The sequence below is a fragment of the Cherax quadricarinatus genome, chromosome 32 (assembly GCF_038502225.1).
Source record: "Cherax quadricarinatus isolate ZL_2023a chromosome 32, ASM3850222v1, whole genome shotgun sequence".
NCBI lineage: Eukaryota > Metazoa > Arthropoda > Malacostraca > Decapoda > Parastacidae > Cherax > Cherax quadricarinatus.
In genome coordinates this window covers 5904337-5917482 of record NC_091323.1, presented here as the reverse complement: position 1 = coordinate 5917482, position 13146 = coordinate 5904337, and the positions used below count along the sequence as shown (strand labels likewise).

The 13146-nt window shown below is 41.0% G+C and overlaps 1 protein-coding gene across 7 annotated transcripts in view; it reads right to left on the bottom strand.

Annotated features, from left to right (window-relative positions):
- Nucleotides 1-13146, bottom strand: part of LOC128690175 (bestrophin-2a) — a 172752-nt gene that overhangs the window by 76577 nt on the left and 83029 nt on the right. For all 7 annotated transcript variants that reach the window (XM_070090425.1, XM_070090431.1, XM_070090426.1 and 4 more), the window contains one exon: nucleotides 9504-9675. In XM_070090425.1, the coding sequence (XP_069946526.1) occupies nucleotides 9504-9675 (172 nt within the window). The remainder of the gene's footprint in view (nucleotides 1-9503; nucleotides 9676-13146) is intronic.

Below are 13146 nucleotides of genomic sequence, written 5' to 3'. Positions count from 1 at the left end.
CTCATGTTTCTAGAAAGACACAGTGACGCAACAACAAATGTTTCTAGAAAGACACGGTGACGCAGCAACTCATGTTTCTAGAAAGACACAGTGACGCAACAACACATGTTTCTAGAAAGACACGGTGACGCAACAACTCTGACGCAACAACACATGTTTCTAGAAAGACATGGTGACGCAACAACAAATGTTTCTAGAAAGACACAGTGACGCAACAACAAATGTTTCTAGAAAGACACGGTGACGCAACAACAAATGTTTCTAGAAAGACACGGTGACGCAACAACAAATGTTTCTAGAAAGACACGGTGACGCAACAACAAATGTTTCTAGAAAGATACGGTGACGCAACAACAAATGTTTCTAGAAAGACACGGTGACGCAACAAAACATGTTTCTAGAGAGACACAGTGACGAAACAACACATGTTTCTAGAATGACACAGTGACGCAACAACACATGTTTCTAGAAAGACACAGTGACGCAACAACAAATGTTTCTAGAAAGACACAGTGACGCAACAACACATGTTTCTAGAAAGACACAGTGACGCAACAACAAATGTTTCTAGAAAGACACAGTGACGCAGCAACACATGTTACTAGAAAGTCACAGTGACGCAACAACACATGTTTCTAGAAAGACACGGTGACGCAACAACAAATGTTTCTAGAAAGACACGGTGACGCAACAACACATGTTTCTAGAAAGACACAATGACGCATCAACAAATGTTTCTAGAAAGACACAGTGACGCAACAACAAATGTTTCTAGAAAGACACAGTGACGCAACAACAAATGTTTCTAGAAAGACACAGTGATGCAACAACAAATGTTTCTAGAAAGACACAGTGACGCAACAACAAATGTTTCTAGAAAGACACAGTGACGCAACAACAAATGTTTCTAGAAAGACACAGTGACGCAACAACAAATGTTTCTAGAAAGACACAGTGACGCAACAACACATGTTTCTAGAAAGACACAGTGACGCAACAACAAATGTTTCTAGAAAGACACAGTGACGCAACAACACATGTTTCTAGAAAGACACGGTGACGCAACAACACATGTTTCTAGAAAGACACAGTGACGCAACAACACATGTTTCTAGAAAGACACAGTGACGCAACAACAAATGTTTCTAGAAAGACACGGTGACGCAGCAACTCATGTTTCTAGAAAGACACAGTGACGCAACAACAAATGTTTCTAGAAAGACACGGTGACGCAACAACTCATGTTTCTAGAAAGACACAGTGACGCAACAACAAATGTTTCTAGAAAGACACTGACGCAACAACAAATGTTTTTAGAAAGACACAGTGACGCAACAACAAATGTTTTTAGAAAGACGCAGTGACGCAACAACAAATGTTTCTAGAAAGACACAGTGACGCAACAACAAATGTTTTTAGAAAGACACAGTGACGCTACAACACATGTTTCTAGAAAGACACAGTGACGCTACAACACATGTTTCTAGAAAGACACAGTGACGCAACAACACATGTTTCTAGAAAGACACAGTGACGCAACAACACATGTTTCTAGAAAGACACAGTGACGCAACAACACATGTTTCTAGAAAGACACGGTGACGCAACAACAAATGTTTCTAGAAAGACACAGTGACGCAACAACACATGTTTCTAGAAAGACACAGTGACGCAACAACACATGTTTCTAGAAAGACACGGTGACGCAACAACTCATGTTTCTAGAAAGACACAGTGGCGCAACAACACATGTTTCTAGAAAGACACGGTGACGCAGCAACTCATGTTTCTAGAAAGACACAGTGACGCAACAACAAATGTTTCTAGAAAGACACGGTGACGCAGCAACTCATGTTTCTAGAAAGACACAGTGACGCAACAACACATGTTTCTAGAAATACACGTTGACGCAACAACTCATGTTTCTAGAAAGACACAGTGACGCATCAACAAATGTTTCTAGAAAGACACAGTGACGCAACAACAAATGTTTCTAGAAAGACACAGTGACGCAACAACAAATGTTTCTAGAAAGACACAGTGACGCAACAACAAATTTTTCTAGAAAGACGCAGTGACGCAACAACACATGTTTCTAGAAAGACACAGTGACGCAACAACACATGTTTCTAGAAAGACACAGTGACGCAACAACACATGTTTCTAGAAAGACACGGTGACGCAGCAAGAGACGAGGGACCTTACCAACTGATCACATTAAAAGTGCTGGAACCAGGCACAAGACACTAGGACCAGTAAAGATTTTTATATGCTGGGCACTGTTGCTATTATCTAGTCATGTACAGACACGTGAGAATCTTACTTTGGTTACTAAAGGAAGAGACTGGATGAATTAGTCACATCTGTAATGGAGAAGCAAGTGAAAATGTCACGTTAAGTACAACAGGAAAGGGGACTGGATGAACTGATAACGTCGGTAGTGAAGATCAGTGAAGATCTCACCTTGGGTGCCTTTGAAACTCATTTTGTTGGAGAGAGAATAATAAACACAAATTCTAAGCTCAAGAGAAGAACAGCTATGTCTGACAACACTTGTGGAAAATTAACTCCAGTTTCTTAAAGGGAAGGGGGTTAAATCTCAGCCCCCTCAGCCCTCTGAGGATCCTAGCACTTTCGGGAAGGACTGGTGAACTCTTCCACTTAATTGTTCTCGTAACAGCTAGGAAAGACATGCGTCAGAGCTGGGCCTCTCATGCTGATGTAAGGGCATCCTCTGCTCCTTACTATAATCTCTTAGCAGTTGCACATACGAGGTTAAGCTTGAGTCAGTTGCTCTTTCCCATAACAGGAAAAACCCAAAAGAAAACACCTTTTACCTTATAAACAAGGTAAGGGTATTATGAGTCCCAACCCAAAGCTAGAACAAAAAGAAACAGCCCTCTTGTGTTGAACTCTGTTGCAAACGCTGACTATAATTACCTATACAACTACATCAGCAGTTAGTGCCTGGAGGGCCTTGTGCGTAGCTGGGCAGATTGCTTCAAGGAACAAGAGTAAACATGTGTCATGGGACACCAAGACGTGGAAAGTGATGTGTTCATAGACTCTTGATCACATACACTCAAGAACACTAGGAAATTTAATCTAGGGCATAATCGAACATTGGGGAACGTCTCCCGACCGTGGACAATACGAATGGTGGTAGTGAAAAGTGACTGTACCAACGCGTTGCGAGTGACAGGACATTACTACGATTTTCATGGGATAATCTTTGTCATTCTCCTCTGTACGTTTTCCAGATCATTTATATCCATTCTGTAATAAGGTGACCAGAACTGAGCAGCATAGTCTAAATGAGGCCTAACCAAGGATATATAGAGTTGAAGAACAACCTGAGGACTTCTATTATTTATACTTCTAGATATGAAGCCAAAAATTCTGTTAGCTTTATTGCGAACACTAATGCACTGTTCTCATGGTTTTAGATTACTGCTAACCAGAACCCTTAAATCCTTTTCGCAATCAGTAGTATTAAGATCTACATTATTTAGTTTATATGTGGCATGGTTATTTAACTGTCCAACATTTAGAACTTTGCTTTTGTCAATATTAAACTGCATCTGCCACTTCTCCGACCATTGCGTCAGTCTATTCAAATCATCCAGGAGTGCTCTAGTGTCCTCATTAGAATGAATTGGACGGCCTATTTTGGTGTTCATCAGCAAATTTGCTTATGTCGCTATTTATTCCCTCATCTATGTCGTTTATGTAAATCGTGAACAACAACGGGCCCAACAAGGCCCTATCACATTTCAAGGCAAATGTGAAATACTTGACATATACGCTCCTTTGGGGTAAAGTTAACCAAGTTACTCCATCCCTTCAGTCACCTGTGGAATCAACTGTAGTTATGTCGAGGGCAGATCCAGGCAGAGGCTGCTGAAATCTGCAAAACCAGGCTAAGTTTTCTTTTGTTACCTTGTTCCCTTTGTCATACTAACAGGAGGATTTAAACCAAACCACGGGTGGGGATAGAACCCGCGATCAGAGTCTCTCTGATCGCGGGTTCTATCCCCGCCCGTGTATGGTTTGTTTGCAATCGCGTCATTACGATTTCGTGAGTCAGGAGGATTTAGTGACTCCAAAACACTCTTAAAAAACAGAGATACGACTATCGCCTCTGGTATTGACATTCTGAGAGGAGGTGAAGAATATGCCAAGAAATGAAAGATGGCGGCACATAAAGTATCGTCTTTTTCATAAAATATTAAAATGGGATCAAATCAGATCAGTATTGTTTCAACAGATTGATAAGATTTAATAATATTTTGAGAAATGTAGAGTAGGACCGCATATTTAACGAAGAAATTCTTTGACACTGCACCTTACGAGTGACCTAATTTACAAGTGGAACAACTCTCAAAAGTAGCTATTAAATAAGGCAATAGTTGATACCAGTAGGTACAATGTAAGTGGGGCAGGGGCGTATCTACGGAAAACAGCGCCCATGACAAACAATGAAACTGCGCCCCTGTCCAAACATCCGACACTCATATTTTACATAACTTTACCATAAAATCAGCTCAAAAAATACTTGTCAAATTTGTTAATCAATTAATTAGCAAATTTTGTCAATACATGATAATTACAACTGCACCTTCCTTGCTTTCACTGACACAAGTTGGTGTATGATGTGCTCAAATTCAGTTTTTTTTTCAGTTTCTTGTCTTTCTACACTCAGAGCAAGATCACAGAGTCTGCCTCAGCAGAGCAAGATCACAGAGTCTGCCTCAGCAGAGCAAGATCACAGAGTCTGCCTCAGCAGAGCAAGATCACAGAGTCTGCCTCAGCAGAGCAAGATCACAGAGTCTGCCTCAGCAGAGCAAGATCACAGAGTCTGCCTCAGCAGAGCAAGATCACAGAGTCTGCCCCAGCAGAGCAAGATCACAGAGTCTGCCTCAGCAGAGCAAGATCACAGAGTCTGCCTCAGCAGAGCAAGATCACAGAGTCTGCCTCAGCAGAGCAAGATCACAGAGTCTGCCTCAGCAGAGCAAGATCACAGAGTCTGCCTCAGCAGAGCAAGATCACAGAGTCTGCCTCAGCAGAGCAAGATCACAGAGTCTGCCTCAGCAGAGCAAGATCACAGAGTCTGCCTCAGCAGAGCAAGATCACAGAGTCTGCCCCAGCAGAGCAAGATCACAGAGTCTGCCTCAGCAGAGCAAGATCACAGAGTCTGCCTCAGCAGAGCAAGATCACAGAGTCTGCCTCAGCAGAGCAAGATCACAGAGTCTGCCTCAGCAGAGCAAGATCACAGAGTCTGCCTCAGCAGAGCAAGATCACAGAGTCTGCCTCAGCAGAGCAAGATCACAGAGTCTGCCCCAGCAGAGCAAGATCACAGAGTCTGCCTCAGCAGAGCAAGATCACAGAGTCTGCCTCAGCAGAGCAAGATCACAGAGTCTGCCTCAGCAGAGCAAGATCACAGAGTCTGCCTCAGCAGAGCAAGATCACAGAGTCTGCCTCAGCAGAGCAAGATCACAGAGTCTGCCTCAGCAGAGCAAGATCACAGAGTCTGCCTCAGCAGAGCAAGATCACAGAGTCTGCCCCAGTAGAGCAAGATCACAGAGTCTGCCCAGCAGAGCAAGATCACAGAGTCTGCCTCAGCAGAGCAAGATCACAGAGTCTGCCTCAGCAGAGCAAGATCACAGAGTCTGCCTCAGCAGAGCAAGATCACAGAGTCTGCCTCAGCAGAGCAAGATCACAGAGTCTGCCTCAGCAGAGGAAGATCACAGAGTCTGCCCCAGTAGAGCAAGATCACAGAGTCTGCCCAGCAGAGCAAGATCACAGAGTCTGCCTCAGCAGAGCAAGATCACAGAGTCTGCCTCAGCAGAGCAAGATCACAGAGTCTGCCTCAGCAGAGCAAGATCACAGAGTCTGCCCCAGTAGAGCAAGATCACAGAGTCTGCCCCAGTAGAGCAAGATCACAGAGTCTGCCTCAGCAGAGCAAGATCACAGAGTCTGCCTCAGCAGAGCAAGATCACAGAGTCTGCCTCAGCAGAGCAAGATCACAGAGTCTGCCTCAGCAGAGCAAGATCACAGAGTCTGCCTCAGCAGAGCAAGATCACAGAGTCTGCCTCAGCAGAGCAAGATCACAGAGTCTGCCCCAGTAGAGCAAGATCACAGAGTCTGCCCCAGCAGAGCAAGATCACAGAGTCTGCCTCAGCAGAGCAAGATCACAGAGTCTGCCTCAGCAGAGCAAGATCACAGAGTCTGCCTCAGCAGAGCAAGATCACAGAGTCTGCCTCAGCAGAGCAAGATCACAGAGTCTGCCTCAGCAGAGCAAGATCACAGAGTCTGCCCCAGTAGAGCAAGATCACAGAGTCTGCCCAGCAGAGCAAGATCACAGAGTCTGCCCCAGCAGAGCAAGAACACAGAGTCTGCCTCAGCAGAGCAAGATCACAGAGTCTGCCCCAGCAGAGCAAGATCACTAATACGAAAGTATTAGTTTTTACTTGCTGAATGATCTCTCACAGTTGGTGGTGGAAACTACGATGGTTAACATTATCTGAATATCAATGCGATGACTGAGGAAGATGCTCTCAGCTCCATCCTGAACAATATATTCGAGAAGCTTTTCAGGTCTTGATATTTTCATGTTGGCCTGATTTGATAGCAACATTCTGCAAACCAAAATTTCTTCATATAGCCGCTGTCAGTCAACATCAGAGCTGTACAATTCACCCAAATTTTCGCATTTCTTAAGGTCGTTACTGTCGGCGTCGTAATGCAGTCCCTCGACACTTGGCGTCAGTGTCGTACAAACGAGAGAACTTTTCATAAATTTTTCTGTGAAGACGGTCGAGTGTTCCCTTCATGACTCTTTCCATTTCCTCCAGCGTCTATCATGTTCTCATCAGCCATTTGTTTCTTTCGTTTCTGACGTCTTTCAACTTCAATATTCTTTTCTTGAGACCGAGTCCTTCTTCAAGTGACTCACTGACCAACATTTCTCCGTCATCAACATGATCTCGGAGACTTTCAAATCCAGGGCAGCATCGTGGAAGTTCACGCTAGGATCCTGCAACCTCTTTTGAATATGATCAATACGAATGAGTGCTTTGATTCTAAAAACAAAGTGGCCATCATTGTATCATGTTTGGCTGCATGCACACCCATCAAGTTGAGTGAGTGATTGTCGCAATTCACAAACACTGTCAAGTTGTTTTTATCGCTTATTCTTTGATGAACACCACTTCTGTGTCCAGCCATCACAGCAGCGTTGTCATACCACTGTGACCGACAACCTTGTAGTTCCATTTCGTCCTTCTCCAGCTGTTTCCAGACGTCTTCAACAACGCTCTCAGCATCCTTCTAGCTTATCTGGATAAAACCAAGAAAGGACCCTCTAACTGTTTTTCTCTCTAAATTAACTTCCACGTACCTCACTACTACTGACATCTGCTCACGATTTGCTTGATCAGGAGTTGGGTTGAACATGAGACCATAGTACCTGGCTTCACAAATGCTTCTCAATAAACTCTGGCGAACAGTGGATGCTATTATGTGGATGAATTCGCTCTACACACCCGGTGAAAGATAAGACGTGGATCCAGGATTAATTTCCACACGAGTGAGGTGTTCTTTCGTGACAGAGTCAAAGATGGCCAATAGTTTCAGTAAGCCAAGAAAATTTCCCACATTAGACTCATCATCCAGCTGAAGTCAGAATCCACTTTCCTGTTCCAATGAGGATTGATGGTGTGACCGGGAATAGAGAAGACAACAGGTACCAAATGTAAACTTTCTAGAAGGGGGAATAGACCAGCCATGAGCGAGTTATTTCCTCACCACCACCAATTCCCAATTTCCTCTTGAATCAAGTTTTATTCATTGAGCTGTTATTTTTGGTAGGAAAAACCCCCTCACTGTTCTGGAAAAACTTTAAACCCAACTTTATTATTTCTGTTCTAAGTGTGTCAGGCAGAATTGCTTTTCTAGTATCCTTGTCGAATTTCAGAAGTTCAAAGTCATACTGTTCAATTACTTCTTGAATTACAGTTCGAGGCTCTTCGATACCAGTTTGCTAGGTTCAGTGTTGCCAGGCCACATTCTCTCTGGCAGCCTCACATTTATTCTCGTCATTCTCGGATTTATCTGACTTGACTTCCTCCTCGACTTGTGACACATTTGTACTTGATACATTTTCGGATTCTAACAAACTTGTAGCAGGTGCAGGCAACTCCATGGAATGTGTCGAACAACTTGTTCTGGGCTTTTAAAAGGGCATGAAGAACTTGCTCGACTTTTTGGCTTCTTCCGCCTCCATCTTTCATCTCTTCCGTCCTTCAGGTCCACTTTCCCTCTTCGTGAAGAAATAAGGAAACGACACTTTTAATAAGAACATTAAATTTCACAGATTTTGCACAAAATTCTAGACTCCCTCACTAGTTTGCGCAGTTAGCACTTAGCAGTGAGGTATGTGATCATGGAGCTCCCAGCACAGTATTTTCACCTAATAATTTATGTAAGTGGTTTAACAGTCTAGCCATCCTAGTGCTTCTCACCCATGATAATTAAAGACAGATCATATATCTGAAGAATTTTTTTTTACTAGTAGAAACTACTCGGTGGCGCCTCCCTTCAAGCGGCGCCCAGGGCACGTGTCGTACCTGCCATACCTTAGGTACGCCACTGAACTGGGTCCCACAGCGTTCTTGAATCTATGATTCTCGTGACTAATGTGTGTGTGCGTTAACGATATCTCTATGGAGAGATAAAAGGCATCATATCGAAGACTGAAATGGTGTGAAAAGTTGGATAAGGATTGCAAAAGGCTGCAGAAGGCCCAGTCAGTGGTTACTGGAGTTCAAGGTGTAGTTCACTGTCAGTGTCAATGAAGAGGATCTAGGTATGAATGTAATATTGAAACCTTCAAAAACATTGTTGTGAATATTAAAAAGGAAATTGGATGCCACCGATGTAATAACAGCATCGGGATACACATGGGATACACATGGGATACATACCTCATTAAACACATGAACTTATTTGAGAAAAGGCTCAGGACTGTCACCATATTCGTCCCAGAGCTAAACTAGGCTAATTTTGAGGAGTATCAAAGTAGACATGGTCACGACATAAAAGTTCCTCGGTGAAAATAAAAAGATGATCAAGATATTTGAAAAGTGTAGAACCAGGACGAGAGGACAGAAACACATATTGAAAAAATCAAGTTACAAAGCAGAGGAAAACATCTTCAGCATGACTGGAGTGAGTGAGGGGAATTCACAAGGTGAAAAAAAAGTGAAGGCAAACTTCATTTAAGGGAGTAGTTGAGAAAAATTACATGCACTGATGCATGTACAAGGAGGAGCCCAGAAGGTGTCTCTCGTTCCCTGTAAGTTTATTCAGCCACAGGTATACATAAGTACAATTATTATACATAGCATAAATTACCTAGGATAACCCCCCCCCTAAAAAAAAAAACTAGTTAGTAATATACTTCCACTGGGGTCCTTGACACAACAAGTTGACCAAGTACTCACCGTGCCCTGTATGTGAGTAGCCAGATATATACAGAGTGTGTCTGGCCATGGTATGCTCTGGTACATCCCCCACCATCTTCCCACTATCAGCGACACATAGAAACCCAACACGAATGATATTGGTATCAAGTTTCGGAAATGGCCGCAGTGTATCGAGACTTTTTCAAATATCCTGAAATTAAATATAAATATATATATATATATATATATATATATATATATATATATATATATATATATATATATATATATATATATATATATATATATATATATATATATATATATATATATATATATATATACATATATATATACATATATATATATATACAGATATATATATATATATACATATATATATATACATAAATATATATATATATATATATATATATATATATATATATATATATATATATATATACATATATATATATATACATACATATATATATATATATATATATATATATATATATATATATATATATATATATATATATATATATATATATATATATTCATATATATATACATATATATATACATATATACTATATATATGTTATATATATATACATATATATAATATATATATACATATATATTATATATATGTATATATATATGTATATATGTATAGGAGCCTTTGAACCAAGTGAGAGAGAAATTGTGGTAGGGGACTTGAATGCTAAAGTAGGAGAAACTTTTAGAGAGGGTGTGGTAGGTAAGTTTGGGGTGCCAGGTGTAAATGATAATGGGAGCCCTTTGATTGAACTTTGTATAGAAAGGGGTTTAGTTATAGGTAATACATATTTTAAGAAAAAGAGGATAAATAAGTATACACGATATGATGTAGGGCGAAATGACAGTAGTTTGTTGGATTATGTATTGGTAGATAAAAGACTGTTGAGTAGACTTCAGGATGTACATGTTTATAGAGGGGCCACAGATATATCAGATCACTTTCTAGTTGTAGCTACACTGAGAGTAAAAGGTAGATGGGATACAAGGAGAATAGAAGCATCAGGGAAGAGAGAGGTGAAGGTTTATAAACTAAAAGAGGAGGCAGTTAGGGTAAGATATAAACAGCTATTGGAGGATAGATGGGCTAATGAGAGCATAGGCAATGGGGTCGAAGAGGTATGGGGTAGGTTTAAAAATGTAGTGTTAGAGTGTTCAGCAGAAGTTTGTGGTTACAGGAAAGTGGGTGCAGGAGGGAAGAGGAGCGATTGGTGGAATGATGATGTAAAGAGAGTAGTAAGGGAGAAAAAGTTAGCATATGAGAAGTTTTTACAAAGTAGAAGTGATGCAAGGAGGGAAGAGTATATGGAGAAAAAGAGAGAAGTTAAGAGAGTGGTGAAGCAATGTAAAAAGAGAGCAAATGAGAGAGTGGGTGAGATGTTATCAACAAATTTTGTTGAAAATAAGAAAAAGTTTTGGAGTGAGATTAACAAGTTAAGAAAGCCTAGAGAACAAATGGATTTGTCAGTTAAAAATAGGAGAGGAGAGTTATTAAATGGAGAGTTAGAGGTATTGGGAAGATGGAAGGAATATTTTGAGGAATTGTTAAATGTTGATGAAGATAGGGAAGCTGTGATTTCGTGTATAGGGCAAGGAGGAATAACATCTTGTAGGAGTGAGGAAGAGCCAGTTGTGAGTGTGGGGGAAGTTCGTGAAGCAGTAGGTAAAATGAAAGGGGGTAAGGCAGCCGGGATTGATGGGATAAAGATAGAAATGTTAAAAGCAGGTGGGGATATAGTTTTGGAGTGGTTGGTGCAATTATTTAATAAATGTATGGAAGAGGGTAAGGTACCTAGGGATTGGCAGAGAGCATGCATAGTTCCTTTGTATAAAGGCAAAGGGGATAAAAGAGAGTGCAAAAATTATAGGGGGATAAGTCTGTTGAGTGTACCTGGTAAAGTGTATGGTAGAGTTATAATTGAAAGAATTAAGAGTAAGACGGAGAATAGGATAGCAGATGAACAAGGAGGCTTTAGGAAAGGTAGGGGGTGTGTGGACCAGGTGTTTACAGTGAAACATATAAGTGAACAGTATTTAGATAAGGCTAAAGAGGTCTTTGTGGCATTTATGGATTTGGAAAAGGCGTATGACAGGGTGGATAGGGGGGCAATGTGGCAGATGTTGCAAGTGTATGGTGTAGGAGGTAGGTTACTGAAAGCAGTGAAGAGTTTTTACGAGGATAGTGAGGCTCAAGTTAGAGTATGTAGGAAAGAGGGAAATTTTTTCCCAGTAAAAGTAGGCCTTAGACAAGGATGTGTGATGTCACCGTGGTTGTTTAATATATTTATAGATGGGGTTGTAAGAGAAGTAAATGCGAGGGTCTTGGCAAGAGGCGTGGAGTTAAAAGATAAAGAATCACACACAAAGTGGGAGTTGTCACAGCTGCTCTTTGCCGATGACACTGTGCTCTTGGGAGATTCTGAAGAGAAGTTGCAGAGATTGGTGGATGAATTTGGTAGGGTGTGCAAAAGAAGAAAATTAAAGGTGAATACAGGAAAGAGTAAGGTTATGAGGATAACAAAAAGATTAGGTGATGAAAGATTGAATATCAGATTGGAGGGAGAGAGTATGGAGGAGGTGAACGTATTCAGATATTTGGGAGTGGACGTGTCAGCGGATGGGTCTATGAAAGATGAGGTGAATCATAGAATTGATGAGGGAAAAAGAGTGAGTGGTGCACTTAGGAGTCTGTGGAAACAAAGAACTTTGTCCTTTGAGGCAAAGAGGGGAATGTATGAGAGTATAGTTTTACCAACGCTCTTATATGGGTGTGAAGCGTGGGTGATGAATGTTGCAGCGAGGAGAAGGCTGGAGGCAGTGGAGATGTCATGTCTGAGGGCAATGTGTGGTGTGAATATAATGCAGAGAATTCGTAGTTTGGAAGTTAGGAGGAGGTGCGGGATTACCAAAACTGTTGTCCAGAGGGCTGAGGAAGGGTTGTTGAGGTGGTTCGGACATGTAGAGAGAATGGAGCGAAACAGAATGACTTCAAGAGTGTATCAGTCTGTAGTGGAAGGAAGGCGGGGTAGGGGTCGGCCTAGGAAGGGTTGGAGGGAGGGGGTAAAGGAGGTTTTGTGTGCGAGGGGCTTGGACTTCCAGCAGGCATGCGTGAGCGTGTTTGATAGGAGTGAATGGAGACAAATGGTTTTTAATACTTGACGTGCTGTTGGAGTGTGAGCAAAGTAACATTTATGAAGGGATTCAGGGAAACCGGCAGGCCGGACTTGAGTCCTGGAGATGGGAAGTACAGTGCCTGCACTCTGAAGGAGGGGTGTTAATGTTGCAGTTTAAAAACTGTAGTGTAAAGCACCCTTCTGGCAAGACAGTGATGGAGTGAATGATGGTGAAAGTTTTTCTTTTTCGGGCCACCCTGCCTTGGTGGGAATCGGCCGGTGTGATAATAAATAATAAATAAATATATATACATATATATATATATATATATATATATATATATATATATATATATATATATATATATATATATATTCATATATATATATACATATATATACATATATATTATATATATACATATGTATATATATACATATATATATATATACATATGTATATATATACATATATATATATATATATATATATATATATATAT